General features: G+C 37.0%; 1 protein-coding gene and 2 pseudogenes across 2 annotated transcripts; 2 read left to right on the top strand and 1 right to left on the bottom strand.

Moving 5' to 3' along the window:
* Positions 1 to 5,676: 5,676 nt before the first annotated feature.
* LOC143630038 (F-box protein SKIP23-like) lies at positions 5,677 to 8,316 on the top strand. The gene is made up of 2 exons (XM_077099149.1): positions 5,677 to 7,269; positions 8,056 to 8,316. The coding sequence occupies exon 1, from the start codon at positions 6,075 to 6,077 to the stop codon at positions 7,263 to 7,265; it is 1,191 nt and encodes a 396-aa protein (XP_076955264.1). The 5' UTR covers positions 5,677 to 6,074; the 3' UTR covers positions 7,266 to 7,269; positions 8,056 to 8,316.
* Positions 8,317 to 9,533: 1,217 nt separating this feature from the next.
* On the top strand, positions 9,534 to 11,160 carry LOC143629163 (putative arabinosyltransferase ARAD1 pseudogene; annotated as a pseudogene).
* Positions 11,161 to 11,466: 306 nt separating this feature from the next.
* Positions 11,467 to 13,125, bottom strand: LOC143629155 (glutathione S-transferase F11-like; annotated as a pseudogene). Its single transcript, XR_013152892.1, has 4 exons — positions 12,970 to 13,125; positions 12,222 to 12,270; positions 11,593 to 12,090; positions 11,467 to 11,525 (listed from the first exon to the last, which is right to left on the bottom strand). The product of XR_013152892.1 is annotated as a glutathione S-transferase F11-like (transcript).
* Positions 13,126 to 15,373: the final 2,248 nt, after the last annotated feature.

Below are 15,373 nucleotides of genomic sequence, written 5' to 3'. Positions count from 1 at the left end.
TTCAGTATACTTCCTCTGCTGGCTGAAGTGCTGGCTGAACTTGTTCTGAAAGTCCGCCCAGTCATATATGTGGTGGACCGGTAAACGATCGAACCATGCCCTGGCTGCTCCGACCAGAGTCATCTGGAACATGTAACACCACGTGGGTTCCGTCCAGTTACTGACGGTAGCCCCTGCAATGAACCTGTTCAAATGGTCGTCTGGGTCGGATAGACCATCATAAGTGCCAATGTTGGACATTTGTTTGGCACTTCTCGGGGCAATTGCTTCCGCAATGTCCCTTGCAAATTTTGACTTTCCTGCATTCGTAGCAGTTGGTCTAAAGGTTTTGGAGAAGTCACGCGGGTTTCTCTCCGCATTTGTTGGTTTAAAGGCTTCCCCAAAATTCCTTTTTGGCTGGGAGTCCGTTTCCTTACGCTTCCCTTTCGCCTTATGGCGAGGGTTTGCGTCGGTATCAGACTCCTCCCTCTCGTCGTCCGAGTACTCGCCCTCGCTGTTCATAATGAGGTGTTGGCGAGTACTGCCGAATTCGTCAGCCTGTTGAACTGAACGCAAGCGTTCGTCCAATTCAGCTTGGAACTCTTTCTGACGTGCTTCGGCCCACGCCTTCACTTGATCTAGTGTTTGGCGAGGGACCCTCGTTCGTTTTTCCAGCTGGGTATCGGTGAACCCCAGTGGAATATTTACTGCACTTGCCCCGGCTTGGGTAGTCGGGGTAGTGTTCGTAAGGATTGTATAACCGCCGGTGTTCCCCCCAGTTGCTGGGGTTGTTACCGGGGTTTCTTGGTCGGTTACTGGCTTTTGGACCGGAGTAACGTTAACCATTTCTTCAGAAAATTCGAAAAAACTAAATTAGTTCTAGCTTTTATGCACGGATGGCGCCAATGAAGAAACACTAAGTGAACCCTGGACAGATTATAGATAATCTGGGGGTTAAGTAATGTTTCCCACGGATGAGATCTAGCTGAGAAGGTTGTTCTTCAGGAGACCTGCAAAACAGACACCGTAAGCTCGTCACTGAGAAGGGGGGGTTCCTCCTTGTGACCACCCTCCGGCGTGAGAATCAGACTAGGTTGCTCTGAATATAAGAGTATATTAAGAGATTGCTAGATAAGATTGAGATATCAGATGATCTTACCATTCCAAGATGTTGGAGTATTTATAGCCGAAGGTAGGTTTCCTAGAAGGTACAGCCGGCTGAATAGTATTCCTGTTCTACCAACAGTGGACTATGCACAGGCCATACTGGTTGGTGGATAGGTTACGGCCAACAGTAACAAAGTCGGCTGCACTATTCCACCAACTGTAGATTATGCACGTCCCACCTACTGTGGATTATACGCAGGCCATGCTGGTTGGTGAATAGGTTACGGCCAACAGTAACACTATTCTACCAACTGTAGGCTGCGCATGCCCCTCAGTAAGAGTTGGTGAGTAGGCAGCGGCTAATAGTGACAAACAGTACTAGAGGGTGCTCCTCCTCGTACTGTTGTCGGTGAGCTGTCACCCTGTGATTGGCTCATGGGCTGTTCTGGTCAGATTGTCTGTCCTATCCATACCTTGGTAGGTATAGTACAAAAGATCTTTCAGAATCATACGGACTGGCACATTTTGGCGGGATTGTTCCCGCCTTGCTCATTCCTTCATGTGACTACTGAAGTAGCTATTGTCTTGTGCGTGTAGCCCTGCTGTCTGCGGGTAGCCTTCCCTGATGGCTTGTATCCGCAACTGCGGGAACAGGCGGGGTACTTCACCATTGGGAGGCTTTCCCTGCGTGTACAGCTTGCGTACTGCGCGTAAGGTTCTCTGAGCATGGTGGGTCCTGCGGGAGCAGATGGCCTTTGCGCAGACGTCCCTGTTCAAGGTGAGTCTTGCGGGACCAACTGGGCTCTGCTGGGACCTACCTCTTCAGGGATGCCCTACTCCATCATGATGTAATGCAATAAGTTTTCTTAAGAATTGCATTGCCATGAACCATATCATTAATTGATAGAAAACGTACCTTATACATATGCTCTTTTAAACAAGTGTGACGGAGGGGTTAGTTAACCAAAAGTATCCTCACGTTATTGTCACGTAGGTCGTAGGCAGTGAAACATTAGATAATTAAACCCTAAACCATGTGTACTAGAAAGAGGCTAGTTAACCAAGTTATAATCATTTTGAAAACATTGGCTATCTGTGAATGAACTAATCACAATGGCTCAAAATTGAAGATGATGCTTGTGTTGAATGCCATTGGAGTGACGCCTAAGGGGAGTGATGCCCCCTTCCGTTGGGTAGCACCGGTATGTGGCTCTCCTACCTTGGTGGCATGTTAGTAAGTCCTACTACATTTGGTCTTAGAAATTTATTACTAATGAAACAAGTTAATATGAGTTTTTGACACTAAACATAATAAATCACTACACATATATACCGTTTATTTTTATTTTGTTGTGACATTTACATGAAAGAGGTCAATATGACACCTAACATAGTAACATCTGAGCATCCATAATGGGATATGGAACCCAAAGTTTAGATGATGTGGATGGCTTCAAACAAGGGAGATACCAACTTTTCTTGTTGTGGGCTACAAGTTTGTTTCACTAAGTTTGTGACTACAAACTTCATCCAAACTCATAGGTGGCAAAAAGTGGGGGATCACTCTCTCAACCACACACATATATATAACATGTATCTATATGTATTATTATTTTAATATTATAGGATGGTTTGTGGAGGTTTGTTGTTGTAGAATAAACTCATAAAGTGAGGTTTTTGAGAAAAGTTTGAAACTGGTGTGACGGTTTGTAGAGGTTTTGTGTTGTAGATGCTCTAATAGAAAATTAAAAAAAAAGTAATGATGTGTTGACTTATAAGGGGTGAAAAGGCTACGAACTTTAAAAGAAAAGATTTGTTTGATGGGAAAGACATGTCACATGAGAGTGCTTAATTCAATTCACCGAATATAATGTTCTGGAGCCCTTTAAAACATCATTACGTACATGTAATTATTTAAACATAAACAGGCGGATCCAGATTTCTTACATAGATTGGGGATTTGACGATTTCGGTTATATTTCACATAACAAGAATTTGTTTTATTGAAATGTGTGTTATATATGCCCGGCCTTTTAGTAAATAGTAATTCTTAATTTTACATTTTGTTTTTCGAGTGGAAATCTCACACAAGATCATTCTCAATGGATCGGTATCACTTAAAAATGCTTAACCGTAAACTTCTTCTCTCAATTCTAAGTCGACGCCCAAAATGCGTTAGTAGTATAAGATCGAACATTTCCGATGAGTCCAACATTTTTACCATCGATGGGTGATTTGGAAATCACCAAGGATGTTATCAAGGTGTTCAAACTCGGATATCTAAAGGTTCAGATATTTGAAGATTTCGGATATTTTGATATTCGATATGGTAATGGTAGTATATGTTATTAGACCAAAAGTATCAATATATAAAGGCCAAGAGGTGTTCAGATTTGTACAAATGTATACGAAATGAAAAGGGGTTACATGCAATGATGATATAGGGGGTGAGGAGCATGGAGCTTTTTTGTTTTTTGGGAAAAAAGAAAAGCAAATAATTTGGATGGTGGGGAGTTTCAAGGTGGGAATGATGAAGGTAGATGACGATTTTGTTACCATGATGGTGATGCCCCAACCCCTACCTAATAAACCATAACAATTAAACTCTTATTTATTTCTTCAATTTTCAAAACTTTATACAAATAGTGAGTTTATAACTATAAGATGATACCTAATTGAGCGTTATAGGGGCGGATAAAGGTTTTACATCACTCTTGGGCAATTTAGGGGCGTGAAAGGGCATTGACATTTCTACAATAAGCGATAATGATATCCATGACCTAATGAATATAGTTGTGTTAGGTTTGAACTATAAGATGGAACGTGAGAAAATAGTAGACGTATCTATTTTTTTATTAATATTGTACACAATAGTCATTGCTAAATATTTATACTTGTGATATTATAAACATTTTATCTTACTAATCTATGCCATATGGAAAAATAAATAAACGTCGTTTTATGTCCACTAAAAATATCTAGAAAACTTACGTAAATAGTTTTGATTACAAAATCTAAATTATATAGATAAAAAGTAAGCATTGATTAGTAGTGTATATTTTATTTGATTATTAAGGCTAATGTAAATGTGTAGTTGTGGGTATCTTAAGATATTCACAGGGGTATATGAAAACATAAAATGGAGAAGAAGAAACTTTTTTTTGCACTTTATCAATAGGATTGAGGGGTATTCTGGTAATTAGTTACATGAAACAATAGAGAATAAAATCGGTAATATTTTGGTTTATCTCGTAGCCAGCCCATGTACTAATTTTAGTTTTAAAGCCTAATCTTGATTGATGTACTTTAGTTTGGTGCTATCGTCCAATCTCCAAAGCCCGCCGGTTAAAGTGAAATACAATGCATGTGTAAAATCATTAATATGGCTTCACGGGAGAACACCATTGAGCATTGACTACCACTTTAATGCATGTTTCCATCCAAGAGGGTTAACAAACATGTACCACGTCAAGCAACTCATAACACATCATTAAGTAGCTGCAATTTGTGTCTTGGGTAATGACTCTACTGGAAAACAAATTTTTACCGACGCTCATCGCTCGCCAGTCAATGATAAAAAGTATAAAAAAATATTATGATTTAGTCATTGTGTATATGTGATAAATGTATAGGATTACGATAAGGATAAATAAAAAGAAACATAATAAAATACAATCTAATGATTTGTGAAAACATAAATGCATAGTCATATTGTATTTAACACAGTTTATATTTAAATGACAATATTATCTCTTTTAAGTGCAATATCTTTGAACGATGAATGATGGGTTATCGTCTATAGGGATGTGCGTTAGGTTGAAACTCGACCAGGACTTACTAAACCAGAATGCACTTGATACTCAAAACTCTTGGAAGATCAAAACAGATGTTGAGACCAATATAGGGTGAGGCTTTACAACAGAGTTCAAAACGTACAGACATATTCCTGTAAAATTAGTGGTGAGCTTAAACTAGGTAGGCCTGTAAAACTCAAGAGACCCATCACACCCGAACCCGGGAAACCCATTTATTCCGGGTTTAGCATATGGTATAATTTGTTCCTATGTCAGATAAGGTTTCAAAAACGGTCTGTATTTCAAATCAAATAAACAATCTAGTTTTATTAGGAGAAGATCATGATCACTATCTAAGCCAAATTATGAATCTCTCTCTCTCAACTATCGGCACTTATATAGCAATGAATAGAATTATTAATAAAATATACGGAACGAACAAGCAAAGACAATGTTGCTTCTGAAATAGGATCGTAGTCGGTTTATGGGTCTAGTCTTTACAATTAACCGGTACTTACAAAAGACTCGAGAAACAACCTGTCCGTTTGATCTAAAAGTTCCCTAAAATGGCGATGAGTCTCTAATTATATAAGAATCAAACAATCAACACTTGATCCTTCTTCTTCTTCTTCTTCTTCCTCGAATCAATTGGGAGGATTAGGAAGAAGAATTTCAAGGGTTGAATTTGAATTCACCCCTGCTGATTCTTCTTATTCTTGTTCGTGCTCTCAGCAGTTTTTCTTCCTAATTTCTTCAAATTCATCCCAAATCTCATCTAATTACTCATCAATTCCGATCACCAAATCCATATTCGATGAATTTGTCGGATTTAGGCCTCAATTTTGATTCTTGAATCCCAGTTTTGATTTTGGATCCGAATTCGTCCAAGTTATCTATTTAATCAGGTTGAAATTCTGTCCAATTCGGTAGATCTGCTGGGTTAGCTTGTTCTTCTTCAAAAATTAGGGTTCAGTCTCGATTCAAAATCCAAAATTGGCGCCAAAACTGAACAGAATCGTAGAAAACGGGCGTCGGATTCGATGGATTTGTCGGATTAGAGTTGAATTACGGTTCAATCTTGATTTCGAATCCAAATTTGTCGAAATAAGCATAAACAGCTCGATAGATTTGTCGGGTTAGAGTCGAATTCAGGTTCAAATTTGACTTGGAATCTGAATTCGTCGAAAGAGATTGATGGATTTGTCGGATTTGCCACCGGAATTGCTTGAAACAATCGCGAAGAAACTCAAAGTTCAAAAGGATTACATTCGATTCCGAGCTGTGTCTTCAGCTTTCCAAACCTCAACCCCCAAAACCCTCAGACATTTGCCATCTCAGCTCCCATGGTTAATGCTTCCGCGGAGAACAGATCAACATCCCGACTCGAGTATCCGAAGCTTTTTAAGCATCTCAGATGCAAAAATCCACCTAATTAACCTACCCGGAGATTCCGATCACCACCGTCGATGCGGGTCGTCACATGGATGGCTCGTAATCCTTGACGAAACACCTTGTATCTCGATCGTCAACCCGTTAACGCAGCAAACGCAGCACCTTCCGCCACTCTCATCGTTTCCGAATGTGATTAATTATGCACCGGGTGATACCGGGAGAGAATACACCATCAAGACGTCGGATGATGATGTGTATACGTGTAGTTCGAAAGAAATGCGTGATTCTTTTATTAAAAAGGTGATCTTTTCGTCGAGTCCGTCGGAGGAGGATGCTGATTATTATGCATTGGCTATACTGAACCAAACCGGTGATCTTGCTTATTGTAAGAAAGGTGATCAAAGATGGAAGTTTATTGACGATGCGAATTCGTATTGTGAAGACGTGGTTTATTATATGGATTGTTTCTATGCTGTGAGTAAGCACGGGACGATTGCTAAATGTGATGTGAACGGGCCGACGCCTGATGTGTCGTTTATTGAGACACAGAGACACAATGGTGGTGATATGCAGTATTTAGTGAACTGGAAAGATGAACTGTTGTTGGTCACTCGGTATACTGAGTTGGAGTTCAATATGGATCATAATAAGCTTGATATTGTGTATAAGACTGGTGAGTTTCAAGTGTATAAGCTCGTTTTGAATGGGTTGAAGTGGGAGGGTGTGAGTGAGTTAGACGGGTACGCGTTGTTTTTAGGGGAGAATTCATCGATGGCGTTTTGTGCTTCTGATTTTCCGGGATGTAAAAGGGATTGCGTATATTTTACAGATGATTATTCGGAGTGGAATTACGATGGTGCTAATGGGAATCATGATTTGGGTGTTTATGATTTGGGAAATGGTTGTTTGGAAGCTTTGGGTTGTTATCCTGAAGAATTTTATAGCGGGCGTCGATGGCCTCCTCCAATTTGGATTACTCCAAGTTTACATTAACCAGGTTAGCATTAATCTTTAATATTAAAGCGGTTATCTAATTATTTCTATGTTTACTCTCCTTATTGTGATAATTTGTATGCAACTCTTGATTTTCGATATCCATTTAGGGAGTAATAATTTTAGGATTCGCGACTTGCCGACTTTGTCATGTTTAAGTATTTTATCTATAATGGGACAAATTAGTAAAACTTAAGAAATTAGCTTATGTCATTAAATGGGTTACTCAAACGGGTCGAAGACCACCTAAAGCATGCATATACATTGTGAATCATTTATGTAAAAGGTTATAATATCTATAATACGATTTGACACGTTAGTTATTTAAAAAAAATTAAATTTTCAAATAAAAAGTTTTGACCCGACCCGTTTCCACCCATGTCAAGATTCTCCATTTTGACTAGTTTTTCCATTTGTATGATATTTACTGGTTTTGTGTTTTTATCAAACTTTAATCTCTAACGGGCCAAATCGATAAACTAAAGAAATCAGCTTTAAGATAAATCATTCAATGGGTCAAATGGGTCGAAGATCGCCCAAAATATATTTTTTACACATAAAGATTGTTGATTATTTATACAAAAATTAAAATTACTTCTGAAATGCTATAATCTTTGTAACTTACTAATATCTTTTCTAAGTTCTGGATAAAAGTATTAACCGACCCGTTTCACTCGTATAAAAACTTCATATCTTGGTTATGATTTTGTTTCTTTCTTGATTGTTTTGGTGTTTCGTATATTTCTGATCAAACTTTTGTTTGTTTTTGATTGCCGATGGATATCTGAAGACAACTATGGATTATGAGAAGAGGGCATGCATGATCTATATATTGAGACAACCTTTGGTAATGTTGTAAATAAATAATACAACCATATGTTCTCAATTGAACGTTGAAAGTCGATATTTGTGAAGTGCTGCTGAACGCAGTTGGTTTTTGTACGATTATATAAATGATATATAATGACAATTCTCTGATGGAATTTTGTGTTAAGGTGTATTTATCAGATTCACACGTTAATCATAAAACTAGTGTGTTTCAAGTGTATAAGCCTGTTTAAGCGGATTAGGGTTGCAGCCATTTTGATATAGCAATAGGTTTCGCTTATCCAAATAGGTTATTGATAAGTGGCATAAGTTATGAATAAGCCATTAGAAACTAGTAGTTTTACTATTGGCAGTTTGTGCTATTTACTTATTTTGTCTCCAGCGCATCAACTTAGTAAACTAAAGAATTTGGCTTAAGAGAATTAGTCAATGGGTCAAAACAGGTTGAAGATCGCACACAATATATCTTCAATGCGTATGTTTAAATGCGTATAAACATAGTACTATAAATCTCGATTACTAAAAATTTCTTCATTGGCTAAGTTCTGCCAATGTGTACGGACCATGAACCACCGATACCAACCGCATTCTCAAAAGCCTTGGTGTGTTTTCTTGGAAAAAAAAATGTCCCATTTTAACTCGTTCTCATCATAATTGCTACACTCGAACACATGACAAGTTTCCTGATTACATCGTCGTATATATGTGCATATATAATTGAGTTTTTGCTGGTTTTGTGTCCTGAAGACATCTATTGAGGCCGCATGTGTCGTCCTTAGGGATGTAAGATTAGTCAGATGACCAACCTATCCGTCCGGCTTATGATCATAACTCATGAGTTTTCATGTTCTGTACAGTTATGATAAAACTTTTATTTCTTTTTTTGGTTGCACAAGTTGTTTGGGTGATAAAGATTGTGAAAACATCATGTGGGAATGTGGGTTATGAGAAGAAGACATGAACACACTCATTTATGTGAATCAAAGTTGCACAGGGGTTAACGTGTGAATTTGAAAGTTTATTATGTTCTATTGACATTATGCTGTGTGGGTTTGAACAATGAAAGATAATTAGTTTTCTGTAATTATCTTTAAAAGCAACAGATCTTCATAGAAAATGTATTAAGCAAATGCATGGTGAAGCAACCAATCCATAAACTGAATTAAAGCTATAGATTTTGAATTTATCATTGCTGCTCTTGTTTTGATTGATATTTATAGTTTGCCTCGAGTTAGTGTTCCAAACTGAAAATTCATTTACTTGTTCTGTCTTTTTCTCTACTGAGTTTTGCATACTACTGGTGGCATTTTTGATCCATTTACTTATATAAGTTAGTTGATGTGGCTTGTGTTTTATCTCAAATGGGTCAAAATAGAAAATTTAACTAAAAGTGGAAAATATTAAAAGAACATATCAGTTATCTGTTAGAAGATTTAAAAGATGGAAAAAGGTCTTAGTATGTTAACAACGCTATCCGGCCCGTTTTGACCCATACCAGAAAATGACAGACATGTTACATTGTGTTTAAATTTATGAACCATAAATATGTCTGATTTCTCATGTTATGTTAAAACTTGAAGCTTTGTTTGGCAGACCCTGTTGCAATGTATCATGTTAGAGAAGAAATAGCCCCTGCAGTTCTACTGGTTGTTTGACTTTGGTGGATGGTACAAGGTTGACTCAAAATCTGCTTCTCACGGAAACAACACATCTGATATGATACAGCATACACAGGTCTCACTGCTAAAAGATGTCATAGTACCCTACACTCACTTACTTCCCAGATTGTCCTTAATCAGAAAACCAAAAACGCGAAAGTCTTCTCTATTTCAAAGGAGCTAAGCATCGACATCGGGTTAGTTTTTACGATTAAATTCATGTATACACTTACAAACTTGAAAATACTCGTATATACCCAAGCAAAACTAATAATATCATATATACCCAACTTTAATAAATTTTTACTTAATGACCATTTTACCCCTTTCCACTATATGTGTTTAAACACTAAATTTTATTTGGAGTTTGATCGACATCGACGATAAGCAAGCAAACCAAACTGGCGTGTATCCTCTTTAGTTCTCTTGACTGATAATCAAATAATCGAATTTGTATGTTCGAATCAAACAATCGAACTCGAATCAGATGATTAAACCAGGTATGATTATATGGGTAAAAAACACCGGGAATTAGATAATGAAACCAGGTACAATAAGCAATCCAAAGACTAGTGTATATGGGTAAAAAAGAAGGTTAAAAAGTGAGTGAAAAAAATTAAGCTAAATCAGGTAAATTAAAAAATTTGAAGTTAAGGTTGTTATATATGAAATTTTGAAGTTTTGGAAAAACAAGGGTAATGTCATTTGTTAAATTGTTTTTAATTTTTAATAAGCTAGGTATTTTTCATACTTTAATCATTTTGTAAGGGCGTATATGATATTTTTATTTTAGCATGGGTGGTCAACATAAAACAAAATTACTTATATACCTTTTTATTTAACACTTAACCATGAACATCTTCAGGGTGGTTTGGTCCGAGAAAAACTATGGGATTTGTTGGTAAACGAACCTGGAGTGATAATGGAAGAAGGCTTCCCAAATGCAACCGGGAAAGAACAATCGATAAAAGGAATGAGAAACTCTGAATTCTGTTTGCATCCAGCCGGCGACATGCCAACCTCGTGCCGGCTTTTTGACGCGATCCAAAGTTTGTGCATTCCTGTTATTATTAGTGACGACATCGAGCTGCCATTTGAAGGGACCGTTGACTACACCGAATTCTCGGTTTTTGTAGCCGTGTACGACGCATTGCAACCGAACTGGCTCGTGAAGCATCTTAGAAGCTATACGGATGAGCAGAAAAGTAGGTTTAGAGAAAACATGGGTCGGGTTCAGTCGTATTTTGAGTTTGATAACGGGTACCCCGGTGGTATCGGGCCGGTCGGTGCAGTAAACCATGTATGGCGGAAGGTTCATGAAAAGCTGCCCATGATTAAGGAGACTATAGTTCGAGAAAAGAGAAAACCGCCGAATGTGTTGGTCCCACGTCGATGTCAGTGTACTTGAATTTTGAGCCAACAATGTTTCACTTCCTACATCTATGTGGGACTAAAACTATTGCCTTAAAACACATGTTACTTGCCAAGACCATTTACCTTGGTAACCTAGCCCGCCCATATTCACTTGTGTGAATCAAAGTTTAGTGTTAGTTTCATTTAAGATTGCGAGCCTAATCAAATTCAAATGTATAAAGTTCAGTCATGAGCGTGTTTACCAAATGAGCATTACATTAGGCTTGAGTTTGTTTATACTTGACTCAAAACTCATTTAAGCTCACACTGATTTAAGTTTTAGCAGGCCGACCTCAAGTAATTCACAAACGATTTGATGGGTTACGCTCTAATCGTGACACTGCACCAGTGGGACTAAAATCTGTAACAGTGCTTAACCGAAAATTATCCAATAAAAGTCAAAATAAAAATAAAATTAGATTGGATACAATGAAAGAAGCTAAAAGTTATTATTCGAGCAGATAATAACTGAAGTTATGCATTTTGCATTTCGACCACCTTCTTCCAGGCAGGTCGAGTCGAGATTTCAGACCACCACCTACTCATATTCTTCCTGGAAGTAAACAGCTCGGCCCGGTCAGTTTTGTCCACCAAATACTGAGTGTTGGGCAAGTGGGAAAGATCAGCTAAAGTGAACTCATCACCAGCTAAGTAGCGGCTTGAGTCAAGCCGAGTCTCATAGACATCAAGCACTTTCACAAGCTTTGCTTCATTTTGTTTGATCAACGCCTCGTGTTGTTTAAGTTTCATTCTCGGGGCAAAAACGAGCTGAAAGGTTAGAACCGAGCTTGGAGGATTAAAGCTTTGTGATTCGGCTTCTAGCCATTGGTCGATCGAAGCTTTGACCAACGGGTTGGTCCCAAAGAGACCCGTGGTTCCCTTGTTTGGGTATTTTTCGGCTATATATCGACATATGGCTCTCGATTATGTTGTTAACATAAATAAATAAATAATCTTTCATTTATTATAATTAGTTTAACTCAACTAAACACCTCAAATTGATTATTCTTATTTAAAAAACAATAATAAGATAACAATCACATAGATTAGGACTTACCAAATAAGGTGATTTCATCATCTTGAAAGGCAGGGACTTGACCAAATGGCTGTACCAAAACGAGTAACAAGACAAGTCAATCGGGTTTGTTTTAGGGGTGCAAACGAGCCGAGCCCGAGCTCGAGCACTCATTTTGACTTACGAGAGCTTAAGCTCGAACTCGGCTCGTTCCAAGCTATTTTTCTAAAACTCAAGCTCGGCTCGTTTTTGAGCTACTTTTCTAAAGCTCGGGCTCACCTTTGGTTCACTTATTATTTGTTAATTAATTTATAATGTTAATTTATATTTTTTGAAGAAAAAAATCTTATATGAGCCGAGCGGAGCCTGACTAGGTACGAGCTTGGTTCGTTTTAATTTACAGGCCCTCGAGTTCAAAGTTTTGAACTCGACGAGCTCGGTTCGTGCGTAATTTTTTCAAGCTCGAGCTTGGCTCGTGTTCGACTCATTTCTTATTTATTAATTAATGTAAATAAATTTCAATTGTTTATAATTAAAAAAAAAAGAACCTAAAGCTAGCCTAGCTCGGCTTAGCTCAAGCTCGAGTGCAGTACCTTAAACGAGCCAAAGCTCAGCTGTGCAGTATGATATTAATACATAGAATAGAAGTCTAATTTAATTTTAACTTAAAAATACACTAGGCTAGTTAAGGCTAGAGGAGCCTAAACAATATTCCCATACCAGGGTCGGGGTAGATAACTAAACGAGCTTTATTTATGACTTAATTTGATCAATGTGACAATGTATGTACCTGCATTTTGATGTAATCTGGCTTCTTGTGCTCCAATTTAGCCATGCTAACAGGAACAAGCTGAAACGGGACATCTTTCTCCAGTAAACAAACCAACACTCTTGACACGGCGGTTGATAACGCTGGTCCGTACACCTTCACCGCCGGAGTAGCCATTTGAGTTGGTTATCCGATGATAAACAGTGTTATCTCATATCATATGTGGACACTTTAATAATATTAATTTGATATTATTCTGAAAACGTGTATTCTTTTCTTTTTATCCTTTTAGCTTTAAACAATTTTATATTAGGTACCTCATGTTTTGAAATCTTACTATACACCCTTACTTTGTAAAAGTAAGCTATTTAGCACTTGTTTACCCGTCACAATAGCAAGTGCTAAGAGATATTTTTCGGCAGTATAGTATGTGAAGTTTGATTCGTGTAAACGGATTGGTGATAAGACCGGTGTTTGTTATATTGAAAAGGCTTGTTTTGCAATATTTCTAAATATGATATAGTGGCTTGGTTTCAAAAGTGAATAGCGTAGAAAGCAACTCTAAAGATTTTGTGTTTTTGTTATGCATTTTCAATGACGATTGACATATTTTGTTATGATTTTCAAATTTAATTTGGTCATCATGAGACCTGATCTGACCCTACCCGACAAGACGCAAACAACGAAAATTATTATATAGACACAAAGCGATAAATTTTCAACCCCCATGAAAAATATTAGTAGGTTCGTTACAACACAAACCTATATTGTAGTCTTCCATTGTTTTAAATTTTAATGTCTCAAATGAAAGCAATCCCAATTGACGTGTCTCTGTTAGTCCTTCTCGTACAAACACTATGGCCAAACTCCAGCATTTAAAGACTATGACATGACCTTATTTGGTAAACACTATTTTCTCCGTGTGCTTCTCTTTATCCAATTACTTTTTAAATATTTTTTCTTATTATTCTACCATTTCAAATAGAGGTGAGCAAATAAATCGAACCTGTTTGAAACCGATATGTAGAAACAAGTTTGGAACCAATTAAAACCGTAAGTTCGAAACCAGTTTGTAATTTTCTCCACTCAAACCAGTTTGAACCGGTTAACCAAACCGAAACCGATCAAAACCCGAATCAAAACCGATTATAAACCGGTTCTGACTTAACCAAACCAGTTGGTGCACCTCTAACTTTAACACTGTGTTCCAGAGTTTCATTTAAATGAGGAAAGAGAAGGAAAATGAGGGATGAAAAAAATATGTTGTGTTCCCGAGTTTCTTTTAAAAAGGAAAAGGAAGGAAAATATTAAAAAGGTGTTCCTGAGTTTCATTAAAAGAAAGAAAAGGAGGGGAGGGAAGAGAAAATGATGAGTAAAATAAAAGAATTTGTATCTTTCTAAATTGAAAAGATTTGAAAGGAAAATAAAATGAAAAGAAAGAGGAGATTTCAAAAGAAATGATAAGAAAAGAAAACTTTTTTTTCCTTACATTTCTTTTTATAAATGAACTCAGGAACATAGCGTAAGTAAAAGACAATGAGTCTGAGTAGATATATATGATCATATCTATATATGTGATCAATTTCAGGGCTTGACTAAACGTATTAATATTGCATTGTATCTCTTGTTTGAAAGAGACTAAGGTTCTGTTTGTTTATCTCTGAATGGATGCATTCAGACATTGAAATCTGATTCGCTCAGATACTGTACTGTTTGTTTCACCAAAAGCTAGTATCTGAAAGGCTGAATGGCCTCTTAACCATTCAGCCAAAAATCATCGCTGAATGAAAAATTGGCCATAGTTACCCCTCTGCTCCACCCACTCCACCACCAGCATCTTCGTGACCTCTCGCTCAATTTCTGTGTGATTTGGAACATAACCAGGACAATTTAAAGTTTATACAGTAGGAAAATTTACTTGAAAAGTTGAGGTGGAATTTATCATAAAACCTTCTTATATGATAAAATTTATATAATAAGATCTTTGTATGTAAATAGACTTAATAAAAACAAATAGCATATTAAAATCATTACGAACAGATCGAACTAGCTATATATATACATACATATATTTTTAACTTATATCAAAGAGATCATAACGAACGAAACTTGTAATAAAAATCATTGTGAAATCAAAATGAGAAAATTGGTGTAAAACTTTACCATATAAAATCGAGCTATAAAAGAATTATTAACAATGTAAGAAAATATAACATTTATAAATGAAGACTTATGATAAGGATTTATAACAAAATAAAGGAAAAATGGTTTAAATTTATCGACATGTAATAATAATGTTTTAAGATTTAAAGGCGGAGAAATCGTGCATGAACCACCATGACTTGATATTCCGACACTAAAACCTTTAATACAAAAATACCATGTTGGAGTCTAAACGTGTGCACGTACCACCGCGTCATTTTCA

Source organism: Bidens hawaiensis, unplaced genomic scaffold, assembly GCF_021521415.1.
Source record: "Bidens hawaiensis isolate Kalapana, Puna unplaced genomic scaffold, B.hawaiensis_p1.1 tig00000459_1, whole genome shotgun sequence".
NCBI classification, from domain to species: domain Eukaryota; kingdom Viridiplantae; phylum Streptophyta; class Magnoliopsida; order Asterales; family Asteraceae; genus Bidens; species Bidens hawaiensis.
Note: the sequence above shows the minus strand (reverse complement) of the source record. Positions and strands in the feature narration are given on the sequence as shown.